The sequence below is a fragment of the Apteryx mantelli genome, chromosome 29 (genome assembly GCF_036417845.1).
Source record: "Apteryx mantelli isolate bAptMan1 chromosome 29, bAptMan1.hap1, whole genome shotgun sequence".
NCBI lineage: Eukaryota > Metazoa > Chordata > Aves > Apterygiformes > Apterygidae > Apteryx > Apteryx mantelli.
The window spans coordinates 1,347,072-1,363,909 of record NC_090006.1 but is presented as its reverse complement, the minus strand read 5'-3'; the positions used below and the strand labels follow the sequence as shown (position 1 = coordinate 1,363,909).

At 67.3% G+C, this 16,838-nt stretch overlaps 3 protein-coding genes across 3 annotated transcripts; 1 reads left to right on the top strand and 2 right to left on the bottom strand.

Moving 5' to 3' along the window:
* The first annotated feature begins 22 nt into the window (after window positions 1-22).
* On the top strand, window positions 23-3,074 carry ASTL (astacin like metalloendopeptidase). The gene is made up of 8 exons (XM_013951101.2): window positions 23-740; window positions 861-953; window positions 1,102-1,154; window positions 1,432-1,522; window positions 1,609-1,726; window positions 2,239-2,420; window positions 2,510-2,591; window positions 2,664-3,074. Exons 1-8 carry the CDS (start codon window positions 683-685, stop codon window positions 3,001-3,003), a joined length of 1,017 nt encoding a protein of 338 aa, XP_013806555.2. The 5' UTR covers window positions 23-682; the 3' UTR covers window positions 3,004-3,074.
* A 966-nt stretch (window positions 3,075-4,040) lies between these two features.
* LOC106486885 (PH and SEC7 domain-containing protein 4-like) lies at window positions 4,041-8,735 on the bottom strand. Its single transcript, XM_067312244.1, has 13 exons — window positions 8,503-8,735; window positions 7,376-7,540; window positions 7,164-7,244; window positions 6,369-6,481; window positions 6,068-6,126; window positions 5,861-5,950; window positions 5,703-5,746; window positions 5,430-5,614; window positions 5,281-5,351; window positions 5,042-5,187; window positions 4,824-4,968; window positions 4,574-4,717; window positions 4,041-4,462 (listed from the first exon to the last, which is right to left on the bottom strand). The coding sequence occupies exons 1-13, from the start codon at window positions 8,565-8,567 to the stop codon at window positions 4,211-4,213; spliced, it is 1,560 nt and encodes a 519-aa protein (XP_067168345.1). The 5' UTR covers window positions 8,568-8,735; the 3' UTR covers window positions 4,041-4,210.
* Window positions 8,736-9,217: 482 nt separating this feature from the next.
* On the bottom strand, window positions 9,218-11,898 carry LOC106491484 (uncharacterized). Its single transcript, XM_067312259.1, has 4 exons — window positions 10,118-11,898; window positions 9,977-10,019; window positions 9,622-9,856; window positions 9,218-9,485 (listed from the first exon to the last, which is right to left on the bottom strand). Exons 1-4 carry the CDS (start codon window positions 11,792-11,794, stop codon window positions 9,218-9,220), a joined length of 2,223 nt encoding a protein of 740 aa, XP_067168360.1. The 5' UTR covers window positions 11,795-11,898.
* Window positions 11,899-16,838: the final 4,940 nt, after the last annotated feature.

The window sequence follows — 16,838 nt, the reverse complement described above, 5'->3', positions numbered from 1 at the left end:
CACGGGGGATGCGGCCAGTGGGGACCGACCCTTGGACCGAGCCGTTTCGGGGCGAAGCGGACACAAAAATCCGGCGCCTTCTATTTTGGGGCGAAGCAAGCGAGAGGCGGGAGCGGGCGGGGGCGCGACGGCAGCGGAAACGGGGGCCGCTTCCCCTTCCGCCCGGCGCCGCACACAGCCGGCTCCGCTTACGCGCTGGGGAGCTTTTAGTTCCCTCCCGCCGGCGCTCAGCCCTGTAATTCGAGCGGGAAACGTGCTCCGATTAAACCCCCGCGTTAACGAACCCCCAGCACCCGGCAGGGTCCGGGCTCCATCCCTGCAGCGGCGCTCGCTAGGGAAACCACCCCCACGCTCCCTTTAATCCCTGCCTGGAAATTATATTCCATATATCCCTAAAATACTGTCAAGATAGAGGATTATATACCCCAGTCCTGATTTATTCTCCCGGCTGGGACCCCCTATAAAAACCCGCTTTGCACCTTCAGCTTGCATTTGCGGGTGTTTTTATGGGGATAACGCACCACTCTTGCAGCCCCATTAGCACCAAGCTGCTGCACTGATGCTGCTTAACGGGGCTATTAATTACCCCCCAGCTCGAGGTCCCACCTGCCCCTAATTATCTAGCAGTAACGAACCCTTTATAAATAGCTTGGCTGGAGGAGGCTCCAGCTGTGGTGGCATCATGGTTCTGGCTTGTAGCACTTGGCTGCTCCTTAGCAGCATCTTTTGGCTGCTGGAAGGTAGGAGTAAAGCCTTCTTCTGGCCTCCTGGGGATTTTGGGGTCACGCGAAGCTTTTTCTCCACGTTCTGCATGTTATTTTGGCCTCCGTGGTCTGGCTCAGCCTCTCGTCCCCTTGCAGGCGGCCCCGGGGGCGCACGGCGCACGGGGAGCCCCCAGCGCGGCCGCGGCGGCAGCAGCCCGCGGGGTGACGACATCCTCAGCATCAACAGAGGTGAGGGGCTCGGCGGCGTTTGGGGTGGAGAAGGAGGTCGTGGGAGCCCCGTCCTCAGGGTGTGGTGCCCCGAGGGGTTCGGGGTGGGGGTGAGGTGAGGTGAGCCGAGCTGCCCCGGTCTCAGCCGCCCCCCGCTCTGCCTTTCCAGTGCTCGAGGCGCCCAACAGCAGCTTCTTCATTGAAGGGGACATTGTTCGAATGGTGAGTGGGGATGGCGGGGCCACCGAGGGGGTCGAGCTGCTCTGCTCTCCTCATGGGCCTTGCAAATTAAAGCAAAACTTAAAAATAATAATAATAAAAAGGTTTGGGGAGGAGGGTTGGTGCTGGCAGACCCCAAAGCTGCTGCTGGGTGTCATCGTGCTCCTAAGTCCTGGCCAGGAGAACACGTCCTGGCTGGGTGGGTTCTCGCAGCTGGATCTGCCCTAACATCTGGCCGACATCTGGCCCTGGGGCACCCTGCTAACCCGCCACTCGCCAGGATTCCTCCAGAGCCTTCGCATCCACAACCCCCAAATGGCCGAAGAGGAGAGGCATCGTCCAAATCCCCTACGTCCTGTCCGACCGATACGGTAGGCGATGCCTGGCAGCGTGGGGGTGGCTCCCTGCAGGGACGTGCCACAGCCAGGCGTTGAGCTGTCAGATCTTCTCCTGCCAGATGATGCCAGTGTGAAAGTCCTTGCTGAAGCATTCAGTGACTTTGCGAGGCTCACGTGCGTCCGGTTTGTCCCGCGCTCCTACCAGAGGGACTTCATCTCCATCGCTCCCATGACTGGGTCAGTGGGCTCCGGGTGGCCACAGCCATTCACCCTGGTGAGGGGGGTGATGGAGCAGGGAGGAAGGCTGCAGTGAGGAGACCATGTCAGTGCCCATAGATGAAGGGGGGGACATGTGTCCACAGATGATGGATGAGTGCCCATGGGGTGATGGGGACAGGTGTCTGTAGATGATGGACCCATGCCCATGTGTGATGGGGAGATGCATGTCCATCAGTGAAGGAGGACATGTGCCTGTAGATGGTGGACCCATGCCCATGGGGTGATGGGGAGATGCATGGCTGTCAGTGATGGGGGACACATGCCTGTAGATGATGGACCCGTGACCATGGTTGATGAGGGACTGTGTGCCTGCAGGTGATGGACACATGTGCCTGCAGATGATGGACATGTGCCCATGGGGGACATGTGTGCCTGTAGGTGGACACATGCCCCTAGATGATGTACTAATGGGTGATGGGGAGCTCCCAGTGCTTGACACAGTGTGACAGCATGGACATCTCTTTGCTCAGGTGCTTCTCCAGTGTGGGCCGTGCCGGCGGGATGCAGCCGCTCTCCCTGGCACCCGCCTGCCTGCGCCGGGGCAAGGGGGTGGCCCTCCACGAGCTCATGCACGTGGCCGGTTTCTGGCACGAGCACAGCCGCGCCGACCGGGATGACTACATCAGCATCTCCTGGGACCACATCCTGCCCGGTGAGCCACCAGCATCACCTGGATCCAACCTGGCGCTGGGTCTTGGTGGGGTGGGCGAAGCCTTGAGGCACCTTCTGGCTTCTTGGCAGGCTTTGAGGGCAACTTCATGAAATCCCGGACGCCCAACATGCTCGTGGGCTACGACTACTCCTCTGTGCTGCACTACAGCAGGTGAGGCCGGTCCCACCGCGGCGCCTCCTCCTCCCCTCCGAAACGGCTGCTATTTTTTAATCCCCCCCTTAGATACGCCTTCAGCCGGAGCGGGGAGCCCACCATCACGCCGCTGCGGGTCCCGGCGGCCCCCCTGGGGCAGCGGCGGGGGCTCAGCGCCTCTGACGCCGCCCGGGTCAACCGGCTCTACGGCTGCCGGGGTGCCGTGGCCGCTCCGGCGCCGAGCCCCCGAATCCTGCCCCCTCCCAGCATCCTGATGGCCGAGGGGACCCCTGGCTCTCCGGTGATGACCGAGGGGACCCCCAGTTCTCCGGCAACCGCCTGTCACCCCAGCGTGTCACATCCTGCCCCGGGGACCGGAGAGGGATGTACTGGGGGCTGCACCGCGCCGGGAGCCGAGACGAGCGGATGAACCTGGTGGCGCCCTCATGCACGGAGATGGCGGATTATTGCAATCAATAAAGCTAATTCGGGGGGGACCCGGGAATTATCGAGACCACGTTGGGGGTTCAACCCTCCTTCCTGCACCTCTTTGGTAGGGTGGGAGCTAAAAAAAAAAGGCCGTTTCCCACGTTTTTGGCAATGTGACGCATGGGCGGCTCCGCTTCAGCACGGGGAGGGTGTTTTGCCGCAGCCGAGGGGAGACGAGCTACCGGCGAGCCGCGGAATAGCAAGCTGTCGGCGCCACGCTTGCCTCGCCGTTAATTAAAAATAACCCCGTTAATTGGGAGCTCGCAGCCGCCAGGCCTCGCTTTGGCAGAGGCGGAATAAGGTGCAAAAGCAACGTGCTGCTTGCAGGGTGTTTTGGCCTGAATAAGCAGCGCGAAGGCTGATACTGGATTATATTATTCTGGTTTTGGGGTTTTTTTTTGCACAGGGGTCTATTTAAAAAAAAAAAAAGGTTTGATGGGTGTTTTTTGTAGGGGGAAAGACTTTAAGGCTCTTTAGTGGGTATCTGCTGGCTCTAAAGAGGCTGCGGGAGCTTTTTGCTTCGCCCTGGGGCCGTCGGGACGGAGGCGTCGCGTTGCTCCGGGATTATTGCTAAGAGCAGTTTTGCTCTCGGCTGCTGGTTTAGCCACGTTATCAGCCGAAATTCAAGTGAATATCGAAAAAACGGCCTGGCGTGGGGCCGGGGAGGGGTGATGGGGGCTGGGGGAGCCCGGATGCCTGGGTCCCTCGGCAAGCGGAGGTCCAACACTTCTATTTTTATTGCACTGCGGGCGCCGGGGCCCCGAGCCGACGTGTCCGAGAGCAGCAGGCAGCGGCGTTGGGCAAGGCGGCGAAGCTCGGGTCGGGCTGGGGGGTACCGCGACCCCCCCCCCCTTCTCTCCCCGAAATGTCCTTCCCCTGCCCCAGGCAGAGGCGTGGGGTGGGGGGGGGGATCTCCCTGAGTTTGAAGTCCTTAATTATAAGGAAGGGGGGGGCATCCTGCAAAATGGCACCCCCCCCCCCCCCCCGGCTGGTTCAACGCCGCCGGCACGGTGGTGCCCGTGGGCCGCCGGTTCGAGTCCGGCGCGGGGAAGGAAGAGCATCGTACCGCGGTGGGGTGGTGCAAGGCTGGGGGGGGTGGCGAGACCCCCCCCCCCCAGCTCGCTTTTGCCTCACCCCCCCCAAATCCATCACAGCAGGTTCTTGTTGCGCTTGGGGACGATCTTGCGGACGGTGCGGCGTTCGGAGATGTTGCGTTTGACCCGGACGCCGGCGGGCGGCGTCTCGGGAGCCAACGAAGGGCTGGAATGAGCTTTGGTGAGGCCGGACGGCTCCGGCGGGGTCTCCACGGGTCCCACGTGGGCTTCCCAACCGTCCAAATCCCGGGCGCCGGCGCCGATCCACGTCTCCAGCAGCTGCACATAGGTCTCGTAGCGACGCTTCTGCGGAACGAGGATGGGGATTTGCAGGGGGGGGGTGAGCGGCCGCGCCGGCCGGGGTGTCCCATCCGTTCCCCCCCCCCCCCGCCCTCTTGCCGAAAAGCCGGCGCCCACCTCGTAGAGCAGGTACTCCTTCTTCGCGCGATACTCGTCGAGGTCGCGGGCTCGGCCCCGCTTGTCGGGCAGGTTGCGCTGATGCTCGAACAGCTCCGCGGCGAACTGGTCCATGCACGTCTCGTGGGAGCGGTGCTGCTCCTCCTGCAGGGAGCCGGGAGCGCTCGGTGAGGCCGCAACTCCACCGCCACCCTTCCTCCACCACCTCCTCCACCTCCTCGTCCTCCTCCCCGTGCCCGGCGGGGCTCACCGGGGCGCTGCGGCTGGGCGCTGCGGGCAGGATGGGCCGGATGAACCTGCGCTGGGAGCTGACGGCGGCGGGGAAGGGCGGCGAGGAGAAGAGGGCGGCCACCAGGTTGATGCGGGAGATCCAGGAGGACATCTCCTCGGCGCTCCTGCGGGAAGAAGGGCGGTCGGTGCCCGGAGGGAGCCGGGGGGGGGGTCCCGCCGGGGTGCGTGGACACTCACGGAGCTTGGAAGAGGAAGACGCGCCAGTCGGCCGTCTGCAGGCGGAAGACGTTGGGGCGCTTGGTGTACTTGCTGGCCCGCTCGGCCAGAGCGTGGTGGACGCCCAGCGGTTCCTCGGCGCCCGGCGCGTCCGGCCGGCTCTCATCCTGCGTGGCGAGAGAAACGGGGGGGCCCCCGAGGTCTTCCGCCACCCGTTCGGGCCGGCTCGTGCCCCCCCACGCCACGGCGCAGCCTCCTACCTTGAGGAAATACAGCACCATCCCCTTCAGCACGGTGTGGAAGGTCTTCCAGCCTCTCTTGCCCCACGGCGCTGGAAAAAGAGGACGGAGGTGAGCGATGGAGGTGAACGTCCCACGCTGGGACCTCCCCCGGCCGCGGCGGCACCCACTTTTCTTGCCGTCGGCCTCAGCGTGGACCTTGCGGGCCAGCAAGCCCTGGCGGTACGTGGCGGCGTCGGCGTCGCGGGGCAGCTCGACGAAGGGGTTGCTTTTTTTCCGGCTGGCCGAAGCGGGCGCCAGGCGATGCCGCAGGGTGCCCTCGGCCTCCTCTTCCTCCTCCTCCTCCTCCTCGTCCCTACGGGGAGGCCGGCGTCACGGGGCGCCCGCGGTGGCGGTGACAGCACGCGGCCCCCCTCGCCCCGGCGCAACCGGCCCCGACTTACGCTGCCCACTCCAGCTTCTCGCTGCGGATGGAGTTGTAGAGGGCCTGCGGGGAGAGGACGGGGGGGTCACGGGGAGCCGGTGTCACCCTCGGAGCGGCCACCCGGGGGGGCATCCGGAGGCGGGATGCTCCCCCCCAACCGCCGCCGCCCTCCGCTACCTTGAGCTGCTCCTTGGGGAAGTTCTGCCCGTCCATCATGCCGCTGAGGTTGGCCACGAATTCGGCGCTGGTCATGGCGCGGCCGAGGTTCTGCGGAGAGCCGGGATGCCACCGTGGGCGCGGGGACAGGGACGGGTCTGTCCCCCCCACCAGTGTCACCCTGTGTCCCCCTCCCCCAGCCCTGGCCCTCGTTCCCCTTCTCCTTACCTGCCCGTGCAGGTCCGTGTTCAGCAGCATGATGGCGCACGTGAGGGAGTGCACGGCATCTTGGAGGGGGGGACACAGGGGGGACAGTCAGCGAGGGGGGTCCCCAGCGGGCAGGACAACCGGTGTCCTTCACCCAACGTTCCCATACCCCACGGTCGGGGGGCGGGGGGGGTCGCTCTGCCCCGGAGCCAGCCCCAGTTTGGCACGGTGGGGAGCGACTGGGGAAACTGAGGCACAGCGCGGGGTCCGGAGCTGGGGCGGGGGGGGGGGTGAGGGGGGGGGTCCCCGAAACGCCTCTCACCCGGCGAGGGGAAGGTGTCGGGGTTGCAGCGGTGGTAGCGGCGCGAGAAGTGGCCCAGGATGCGCTCGCGCTCCTGAGTCTCGCCCGTCAGCACCAAGGCCTGCAGGAAGGACCTGGAGCGGGACGCGGCGCCGTCACCCAAAGAGCCCCAAGCTGCACCCCTTAGACCCCAACACACCCCAAAGACCCCAAATCTGCCTCCACGGACACCCAAAGACCCCAAATCTGCACCCCTTAGACCCCAACGGATCCCCAAAGACCCCAAATCCACCTCCCTGGACCCTGCTGGACCCCAAATCTGCACCCCTTAGACCCCAACGGACCCCCGAAGACCCCAAATCCACCTCCCTGGACCCCAACAGACTCCAAATCTGCACCCCTTAGACCCCAACACACCCCCAAAGACCCCAAATCTGCCTCCACGGATCCCCAAAGACCCCAAAGTTGCACCCCTTAGACCCCAACAGACACCCAAAGACCCCAAATCCGCTGCCCCAAACCCCGCTGGACCCCAAATCTGCACCCTGAAGACCCCAACGGACCCCGCAGACCCCAAATCCATCTCCCCGGACCCCAACAGACCCCAAATCTGTACCCCTTAGACCCCAACACACCCCCAAAGACCCCAAATCCACCTCCCCAAACCCCGCTGGACCCCAAAGCTGCACCCCTTAGACCCCAAAAGACCCCAACAGACCCCAAATCCGCCTCCCCGGACCCTGCTGAACCCCAAATCTGCTCCCCCCAGATCCCAGCAGACCCCCTAAACCCGACTTTAGCCCCCAAGGGCAGCACCTGAGCGCCCGGACCAGCGTCTGGCCGCCGAACTGGAAGAAGGCCAGGTACTCCTGGGCCACCAAGCCGCTGAAGTCGTTGCTGGGGGACACGGCGCAGGGCTCAGCGGGGCCGGGGGTCGGGGGGAGGGGGGGGTGGCTCCGGCCTCCCTGGACCCTGCTGAAAGCCCCCTTCCCGGAGCCCGCGTTATTCCCTCCCCGCCGGCTCCTTACTTCTTCCGGAGGAAGGAGGCCACCTGGGACCTCTTGAAGCCGTCCAGGTGGAAGAGGCGGGCGGCCAAGCGCTGCGCCTCGGCCCGTTGCCCGTGGCCGCCGTTAGCCAGCGCCGCCGGCGCCGGTTCGGCCTCGGCCGCCTGCCCGGGGGGGTCTGGCGGGCACCTGGGGGGGGGGGGGTGCAAGGGAGGAGTGGGCGAAAATCCCCTTAACTCTGCCCCCTGCGCGCGGGCAGGGCTCCAGGAGGGGCTTTGGGGGGCGGACGGGGGGGTTTGGGGGGGCAGAAGGGGGTCTGGGGGGGGGTAGAAGGAGGTCTGGGGGGGTGAACGGGGGGGTTGGGAGAATGGGCGGACAGATGGGGTTTGGGGGGGCCGGATGGACAGACAGGGACGGAGGGGATGGACAGGGTTTGGGATGGACAGATAGATGGGACTCGGGGGGATGGATGGACAGACAGGGTCTGGGGGGGGACGGATGGGGTCTGAGGGGGGGCAGACGGAGGTTTGGGGGGACAGACAGGGGTCTGGGAGGGCGGACAGACAGACGGGCTCTGGGGGGAGCGGATGGGGTGTCTGGAGGGGGGCCAGATGGGGGTCTGGGAGGATGGACGGGGGGGTCTAGGGGGACAGACGGACAAATGGGGGTGGTTGGGGGGATGACTGGGATTCGGGGGGTTGGACGGACAGACAAGCGGTCTGGGGGGATGGACAGAGGGTTGGGGGGGGAACGGCAAAATGGGGGTCAGGGCAGGGGGGTCAGACAGGGCTTTGTGGGATCGAATGGACAAACGCAGGGTCGGGGGGACAGACGGACACACGGGGGTTCTGGGGGGATGAGTAGGGGTTGGGGGGACAGATGGACGGACAGACGGGGGGTCTGGGGGACAGACAGGGGGTCCAAGGGGACGGACAGGGGTCGGGGGGGGTCAGACAGGACTTTGTGGGATCGAACGGACGAACACAGGGTCAGGGGGGCCAGGGATTTGGGGGGGGGGGACAGACGGACACACGGAGGCCGGGAGGGCCGGATGGGATTCGGGGGGCCGGAAGCGGAGCGGAGGTTGGGGGGGAGCGAAGCCGGCAGCCACGTGGCCCCGGCCCGGCGGCGGCGGCGTCGGTCGCCCTCACCCGTGGGTGCCGCCGGGGGGGTCCGGCGGGGGCTCGTCGCCCGTTTCGGGGGGCAGCTCCTCCATGGGGCGGCGCGGCGGCGGCGGCGGCGGCGGTGACACGGCGGCGGTGACGGCGGCGTGACGGGCCGCGGGGGCCTGCGCCACTTCCCCCCGCGCGCAGGAAGCGCCCGCGGAGGCCCGCGGCCAGCGGCAGCTGCTCCCCGGCCCCCCCCGGCCCCCCCCGGCCCCCGACGCCCCCCGGGGAGCCCGGGGAGGCAGCCCCAGGGCCGGGGGGCTCGAGGGGGACCCCGGGTGCCCTCCCTGGGGCAGCTCCAAGGGGGTCGGGGGGCTGCGGGGGGGCCAGGAGCTCGGATCTGGGGTGCTGGGGGAGGTTGGGGGGGGCTGGGACCCCGCTGCGGGGGGCAAATCCAGGGGGAACGGGGGGGGCCGGGAGCCCCCTGCCAGGGGCAGGTCTGGGGTGCTCGGGGCGCTGGGGGGGGGCTGGGACCCTTCCCCTGGGGGCAGATCCAGAGGGGTGGGGGGGGCCTGGGACCCCCCTCCCGGGGGCAGATCTGGGGGGATCGGGGGGCTGGGGGGCGCCTGGGACCCCCCTCCCGGAGGGAAATCCAGGGGGATCAGGGGCGCCTGGGACCCCCCTCCCGGGGGCAGATCCAGGGGGATCGGGGGGCTGGGGGGCGCCTGGGACCCCCCTCCCGGAGGGAAATCCAGGGGGATCAGGGGCGCCTGGGACCCCCCTCCCGGGGGCAGATCCAGGGGGATCGGGGGGGGCTGGTACCCTCCTCCTGGGGGCAGATCCGGGGGGATCGGGAGGCATTGGGGGGCCTGGGATCCCCCTCCCGGGGGCAGATCCAGGGGGATCGGGGGTGGTTGGTACCCTCGTCCCTGGGGCAGATCCGGGGGGATCGGGAGGCATTGGGGGGCCTGGGATCCCCCTCCCGGGGGCAGATCCAGGGGGATCGGGGGTGGTTGGTACCCTCGTCCCTGGGGCAGATCCAGGGGGATCGGGGGGCTGGGGGGCACCTGGGACCCCCCTCCCTGGGGCAGATCTAGGGGGGCCGGGGGGTCCCAGTCGCCCCTTTGCAGGGGCAGATCCGGGGGGCTGGGGTGGGCCCGGTACCCCCCTCCCAGGGGCAGCTCGGGGGGGGTTGGGGGCCTGGGGGGCAGATCCAAGGGGCTGGGGGGGGCCCGGTACCCCCCTCCCTGGGGCAAATCTAGGGGGGCCTGGGGGCTGGGGGGGCCCGGATACCCCAGGCCTGGGGGCAGATCCAGGGGGCTGGGGGGAGCCCCATACCCCCTTTCCAGGGGCAGATCCGGGGGGTCGGAGAGCGCCAGGCCTGGGGAGCCGGGAGATCCTGGAGGGAGAAGACACGGTGGAGAAGGGGGGGGGGGTGTCCCCGGTCAGCATCGTCCCCCAAATGCCCCCCCCCCGCAGTGAGGGGTCACCCGCAAAGTGGGGGGGTCCCCGCACTCACCCCGCTCCGCAGTGCCGGCACCGTCGCTCCGCGCCGCCGCGTCCTGCCGGGAAGAGAGGTTTTGGGTGGGCGCAACGGGAGCCGGGCGCCCCCCACCCCAGGGTGGGGGACCCGTCCTCCCCCCCATTGCACCCCCAGTACCTCCTCGGTGCCCCCCATGGCACAAGCGCCCGCGATGTCCTGCTCCGTGATCAGCAGCGGCTCCAAGGCGGCACCGTGCGGCTTGTACACGGGCACGGGGTACCGGGGCGGCGGGGGGCATCCGCCGGCCGAGCCCCCCGGCGCCAGGCCCCGGAAGAGGGGGTTGGTGTAGAAGTGGCGCTCTTCCTCCTCCAGGTCTTCCTCGTCCTCCTCGGCGTCCTCCTCCCGGGAGGACGAGCCGCCGTCCTCCTCTTCGTCCTCATCCTCCTCTCCGGATTCGTGGTCCCGACGCTCGTGCGAGAGGTTCCCGTCCGTGGGCACGTCGTCGTGCGAGATGCTCCCATCCGTGGGCACAAACTCATGCAAGATGGTCCCATCTGTGGGCACGTAGTCGTGCGAGATGCTCCCATCCGTGGGCACAAACTCATGCAAGATGGTCCCATCCGTGGGCACGTAGTCGTGCGAGATGCTCCTTTCCGCAGATACGAACTCGTGCGAGACGCTCCCATCCGTGGGCACGTAGTCATGCGAGATGCTCCTTTCTGCAGGCACGTAGTCGTGTGAGATGCTCCTTTCTGCAAGCAGGTAGTCATGCGAGATGTTCCCTTCTATAGGCATGAACTCGCGCGAGATGCTCCCATCCGTGGGCACGTAGTCGTGCGAGATGCTCCTTTCTGCAGACACGAACTCGTGCGAGACGCTCCCTTCTGCGGGCACGTAGTCGTGCGAGATGCTCCCTTCTATAGGCACGAACTCGTGCGAGATGGTCCCATCCGTGGGCACGTAGTCGTGCGAGATGCTCCCATCTGTAGGCACAAACTCATGCAAGACGCTCCCTTCTGCAGGCACGTAGTCGTGCAAGAGGCTCCCATCCACGTGCAAGATGCTCTCATCCGTGGGCACATGCTTGTGCAAGGGGCTCCTATCCGCAGGCACGTACTCATGCGAGATGCTCCCATCCGTGGGCACGAGCTTGTGCAAGATGCTCCCATCCACGAGCACGTGTTCATGTGAGATGCTCCCTTCTGCAGGCACGAACTCGTGCGAGATGCTCCCATCCGTGGGCACGCGCTTGTGAGAGATGCTCCCATCCATGAGCACGTGTTCGTGTGAGATGCTCCCTTCTGCAGGCACGAACTCGTGCGAGATGCTCCCATCCATGGACACGTTTTCATGCGAGATGCTCCCACCTGCAGGCACATAGTCGTGCGAGATGCTCCCATCCGTGGGCACGTACTCATGCAAGATGCTCCCACCCGCAGGCACGTAGTCGTGCGAGAAGCTCCCATCCGGGGGCATGTGGCCTTGGTGTTCATGCAAGACGCTCCCATCTATGGGCACGTGGCCTCGGTGCTCGTGCGAGCCGCTCTCATACGTGGCTAGGCCGCCTCGGTGCTCGTGCGGAATGCTCCCGGCCATCGGCACGTGGCCGTGATGCTCGTGCGAGATGCCACCGGCCGCCGGCTGCCCCTCGATGGCTCCCTGCAGGTCCCACACGCACATCTGGGCTTGCACGAGGCTGGCCCAGAAGACGTCAGCGCCCCGAGCCGGTTCCTCGGTGCCTGGCTCCCGGCGCCCGGCGTCTCCGGCTCCGTCCGAGAAGACGATGGCATCCTGCGCCGCCAGGATGCCGGGCGGCGGGCGGCGGCTCCGCTCGGGGCCGCCCGCCGGCTCCATGGCGCGGTGCCCGCCGCGGCTACGCCAGCCTGCCCGGAGCGCTGCCGCGGCCGCCCGCCGCCCCCGCCGCCCCGCTGCCCGGCCCCATGGCCGTGGGTCGCCCTGCGGGGGGGAGAAAGCAGATGGTTAACGGGTCCCATTCCCGGTTCCCAGTCCCAGTTCCCAGTCCCAGTTCCTGGCAGCACCCCATCCCTTCCCTGGGCTGCAGGGGAGTGGAGGGAGAGAGGGATGAGGGAGGGATGGAGGGAGAGAGGGATGGAGGGAGAGAGATGGGAGAGGGATGAAGGAGAGAGGGAGGGAAGGACAGATGGAGGGATGGGGAAAGGAGGGAGGCACGGCTGGAAGGAAGGAGAGATGGGAGGAGGGAGGGATGAATGGAGGGAGAGAGGGATGGAGATGGGAGAGGGTTCACTGGGTGGAAGAAGGGAGAGAGGGCTGAAGGATGGAGGAAGGGATGGAGATGGGTGGATGGACAGAAGATGGGGATGGGGAGAGGAGGGAGGGATGGAGGGAGGGAAAGAGGGATGGAAGGAGGGAGAAAGGGATGGAAGGAGGAGTGGATGGAAAGCAGGATGGATGGAAGGAGGATGGATGGAAGGAAGGATGGATGGAAGGAAGGATGGAAGAAGGGGTGGATGGAAGAAGGGGTAGATGGAAGGAGGGGTGGATGGAAGGAAGGATGGACAGAAGACGGGATGGACAGACTGGTGGGGCCAGACAGAGAGCAGGATAGCTGGGCTCCGGGCGAGCACCTCCGGGGAGCCGCAGGGCAGGGAACGGAGCACCGGGCCCCGCGCTCCCCGGCACAGCGTCACCGGCTCGGCGGCTTCCGGCCCTGCCCGCACCGGGGCAGGAAAGGGGGGATGGGAAGGAGGAAGCCCCAACACAACCCTTGTGCAAACAGCGCCATGCCGGGGCCACGGCGGCAGCAGCGCCCGCTCCTGCCTGCTCCTGCCCGCTCCTGCCCACCCTGCCGGCGCCGGGCACCACGGTGGTGCCGGGCCAAGCCGAAGGCCCCGCGGCGCTGGCGAGACGGCAAGCGGTCGCGCTTCCTCGTCGCCGGCGAGCGCAGCCACGTAGCAGCCGTCGGAGAAGCCACCAGGGCCGCGGCGGTGGGTGTCCCCGCGCACCACGGGCCCCCGCCGTGCCCACGGGTGGGCTGGGTGGCACCGCTGCGGCGCTGGCGTGGCACCCGCGGGGGGCTGCCCGCAGCACCCGCATAGCCTGCGGTGGCACCCACGTGGCACCAGCTGTGGCACCGACAGGGCTCTGCCGTGTCCCCAACCGTGGCACCGACATGGCACTGCTGTGTCCCCAACTGTGTCCCCAACCATGGCACCGACATGGCACTGATCATGGCACCGACACAGCACTGCTGTGTCCCCAACCGTGGCACCGACATGGCACTGACCATGTCACCAACAGGGCTCTGCCGTGTCCCCAACCATAGCACTGACATGGCACTGACCATGGCACCGACACGGCACTGCTGTGTCCCCAACCGTGGCACCGACATGGCACTGACCATGGCACCAACATGGCACTGCTGTGTCCCCAACTGTGTCCCCAACCATGGCACTGACATGGCACTGACCACGGCACCGACATGGCTCTGCTGTGTCCCCAACCATGTCCCCAACTTGGCACTGACCATGGCACCGACATGGCACTGCCATGTCCCTGACCGTGTCCCCAACCATGTCCCCAACCATGGCACTGACACGGCACTGACACAGCACCGACGTGGCCCTGCCATGTCCCCAGCCGTAGCATTGCCGTGTCTCCGACCATGTCCCTGACATGGCACTGCCCATGGCACTGACACAGCACTGACATGGCCCTGCCGTGTCCCCAACCACGTCCCCAACACGGCACTGCCCGTGGCACTGACACAGCACTGACGTGGCCCTGCCACATCCCCAACCGTGGCACTGCCGTGTCCCCAACCATGTTCCCAACATGGCACTGCCCATGGCACTGACACAGCACTGCTGTGTCCCCAACCGTGGCACCAACATGGCACTGACCATGGCACCGACATGGCACTGCTGTGTCCCCAACCGTGGCACCGACATGGCACTGATCATGGCACTGATATGGCACTGCCACATCCCTGACTGTGGCACCGACATGGCACTGCCATGTCCCTGACCGTGTCCCCAACCATGTCCCCAACCATGGCACTGCCCATGGCACTGACACAGCACTGACGTGACCCTGCCGTGTCCCCAACCGTGGCCCTGCCATGTCCCCAACCACATCCCTGACATGGCACTGCCTGTGGCACTGACACAGCACCGACGTGGCCCTGCCATGTCCCCAGCCGTAGCATTGCCGTGTCTCCGACCATGTCCCTGACATGGCACTGCCCATGGCACTGACACAGCACTGACATGGCCCTGCCGTGTCCCCAACCACGTCCCCAACACGGCACTGCCCGTGGCACTGACACAGCACTGCTGTGTCCCCAACCGTGGCACCAACATGGCACTGACCATGGCACCGACATGGCACTGCTGTGTCCCCAACCGTGGCACCGACATGGCACTGATCATGGCACTGATATGGCACTGCTGTGTCCCCAACCATGGCACCGACATGGCACTGATCATGGCACTGATATGGCACTGCCACATCCCTGACTGTGGCACCGACATGGCACTGCCATGTCCCTGACCGTGTCCCCAACCATGTCCCCAACCATGGCACTGCCCATGGCACTGACACAGCACAGACGTGGCCCTGCCCTGTTCCCAACCGTGGCCCTGCCGTGTCCCCAACCACGTCCCTGACATGGCACTGCCTGTGGCACTGACACAGCACCGACATGGCCCTGCCGTGTCCCCAACCGTGGCCCTGCCATGTCCCTAACCGTGGCACTGCCCGGTGCCCCGGTGCCCGCCTGGGCCACACGCCGTTGACTCAGCAGGGCCACGAGGAAGAGGAGGAAGCGGCTCACGGCAGTGCCGGGCACGGGGGGGGGGGGGGACACGGTGGACACGCGTGCGCTCCCCTTCATGCGCGCGCGCCCCGGGGGTGCGGGGGGGGCCACGCACGTGTCACCGGGCGGGCGGTGCACGCGGGGGCGCGCGGTGCCCTGCCCGCGCCCGGGGGCCGCTGCGTGCCAGCGCAGGGCCCGGCGCCCTGCCCGCGCCGCGGGGTGACGGCGGCGGCGGCGGGGGGGGGGACGACACCCCAGGCCCCCACCCTTGGCACGGGTGTCTGTGTCCCGTGCCGGGGGGGGGGGGGGGTGTGTTGGGGGGGGTGGGTTGCACCCAAGGGTGGGTGTTCCCTGCTCTTTGGGGGGGGTCCCATGATGGGAGGGTTTCGTGCACCCAAAGGTGGGTGCTCCCTGCCCATGGGGGGGGTCCCATGCCGGGGGGGGGGGGTCATGCACCCAAGGGTGGCTGCTCCCTGCTCATGGGGGGGGGGTCCCATGACTGGGGGGGGGGTCATGCACCCAAGAGCGGGTGCTCCCTGCTCACGGGGTGGGGGGTGTCCGGCACCAGGCAGGGGGGTGTCGCGCACCCCAAGCTGGGTGCTCCTCCTCTTTTGGGGGGGGGGGGCCGTGCCCGGACAAGGTCCCACCCCCGGGGGGGGCGCTTCCCGCACCCAGAGGCCTTGGCACCCCCCCCCTCCCCAGCGGGTCCCCCCCCGGCCGTGCCCACGCAGCGGGGACACCCGGTGGCCGTGTCCCCCCCCCCCCCCAGGCAATGTCCACCCGCCCGCCGGGCCCCCCCCAAACTTGTCCCCCGCCTGTGCGTCCCCGCCATAGAGGGCACGGCCTGGGGGCAAGGTAGGGGGGGCTAGATTTTTTTTTGGGGGGGGGGACAGGCGGGGGGACAGGCCTTGTCCCCGCGGCCTGGCCCGCGGTGCGCACTTACCCGCTGTCCCGGCGGCGCCGTGCAACACTTCCTGCCGCGCCGCGCGCGCCCGCCCGCCGGACACGCAACGCAACCCGCCGTGGGGCGGCCGTGGGGCGGCCGTGGGGGGGGGGGTGCGAGGGGGGCAGCACCCCGTGTGTCCGTCCGTCCCCCCCGCTGTCCTCCCCTTTCCGCCGCCGCCGCACGCCCAGCGCTGGACGGCCACCTCCTTCCCGGGGGGGCCTGGTTGAGGAAGGGCCGGATCCCGGCGCCCCGATGCCCGTGTGGGCCACCTGGGGGGCCCTGAGGGCCAACGGGGGGCCCTGAGGTCTACGGGGACCCTGAGGGCTGGGGGAGGGACCCCAAATTTATAGGGCACCCTCAAGGGCCTGGGGGAGTCCTCAAGGATTATGGAGAACCCGTCAAGGGCTCTGGGGGGGACCTCAAGGGTTATGGGGGACCCACCGGGGCCAGGGGGGACCCCCAAAGGTTATAGGGGACCCTCGAGGGCCATGGGGGACCCTCGAGGGTTATGAGGGGACCCTTCAGGGCTATGGAGGACCCCAAGGGACATGGGGGAACCCTCCAGGGCCATGGGGGACCCCAAGGGTCATGGAGGACCCACCAGGGCCGGGGGGGGGGACCCCAAAGGTTATAAGGGACCCTCAAGGGCTATGGGACCCTCCAGGGCTATGGGGGCCCTCAAGAGTTCTGGAGGACCCCAAGGGTTATAGAGGAGCTTCAAGGGCTATGGGGGACCCTCAAGGGTTACAGGGGACCCTCAGGAGCTATGGGGGACCCCAAGGGACATGGGGGACAATTCAGGGCGAGGGAGGACCCTCAAGGGTTATAGGGGACCCTTGAGGGCTACGAGGGACCCCAAGGGCCATGGGGACCCCTCAAGAGCCATGGTGGGGCCCCTCAAAGTTTATGCAGCCTCAAGGCATTGGGGACCCTCAAGGGTTAATAGGGGACCCCAAGGTTTACGGGAGGACCCACAAGGGCTATGGGGGACCCTCAAATGCCATGGGGGACATCCAGGGCTACGGGGGGGGGGGCCCAAGGGCCATAAGGGACCACAAAGGTTACGGGGGACCTTCTAGGGCCGTGGGGGGGCCACAAGGGGCCATGGGGAACCCTCAAGAGTTATGGGGGACCCCTCGTGTTATGGGGGGGGACCC

What these genes read in the sequence shown, in the direction of transcription:
- ASTL (XM_013951101.2), top strand. Translation starts at nt 683, where the DNA reads ATGGTTCTGGCTTGTAGCACTTGGCTGCTCCTTAGCAGCATCTTTTGG. An exon ending in CATCCTCAGCATCAACAGAG is followed by an intron (nt 954 to 1,101) that starts GTGAGGGGCTCG and finishes CTGCCTTTCCAG; the next exon opens with TGCTCGAGGCGCCCAACAGC. An exon ending in CTGGGACCACATCCTGCCCG is followed by an intron (nt 2,421 to 2,509) that starts GTGAGCCACCAG and finishes GCTTCTTGGCAG; the next exon opens with GCTTTGAGGGCAACTTCATG.
- LOC106486885 (XM_067312244.1), bottom strand. Translation starts at nt 8,567, where the DNA reads ATGGAGGAGCTGCCCCCCGAAACGGGCGACGAGCCCCCGCCGGACCCC. An exon ending in GAGAAGCTGGAGTGGGCAGC is followed by an intron (nt 5,615 to 5,702) that starts GTAAGTCGGGGC and finishes GCCTCCCCGTAG; the next exon opens with GGACGAGGAGGAGGAGGAGG. An exon ending in TGAGGCCGACGGCAAGAAAA is followed by an intron (nt 5,352 to 5,429) that starts GTGGGTGCCGCC and finishes CTCTTTTTCCAG; the next exon opens with CGCCGTGGGGCAAGAGAGGC.
- LOC106491484 (XM_067312259.1), bottom strand. Translation starts at nt 11,794, where the DNA reads ATGGAGCCGGCGGGCGGCCCCGAGCGGAGCCGCCGCCCGCCGCCCGGC. An exon ending in TGCCGGCACTGCGGAGCGGG is followed by an intron (nt 9,857 to 9,976) that starts GTGAGTGCGGGG and finishes TTCTCCCTCCAG; the next exon opens with GATCTCCCGGCTCCCCAGGC. An exon ending in GAGCTGCCCCTGGGAGGGGG is followed by an intron (nt 9,486 to 9,621) that starts GTACCGGGCCCA and finishes GATCTGCCCCAG; the next exon opens with GGACGAGGGTACCAACCACC.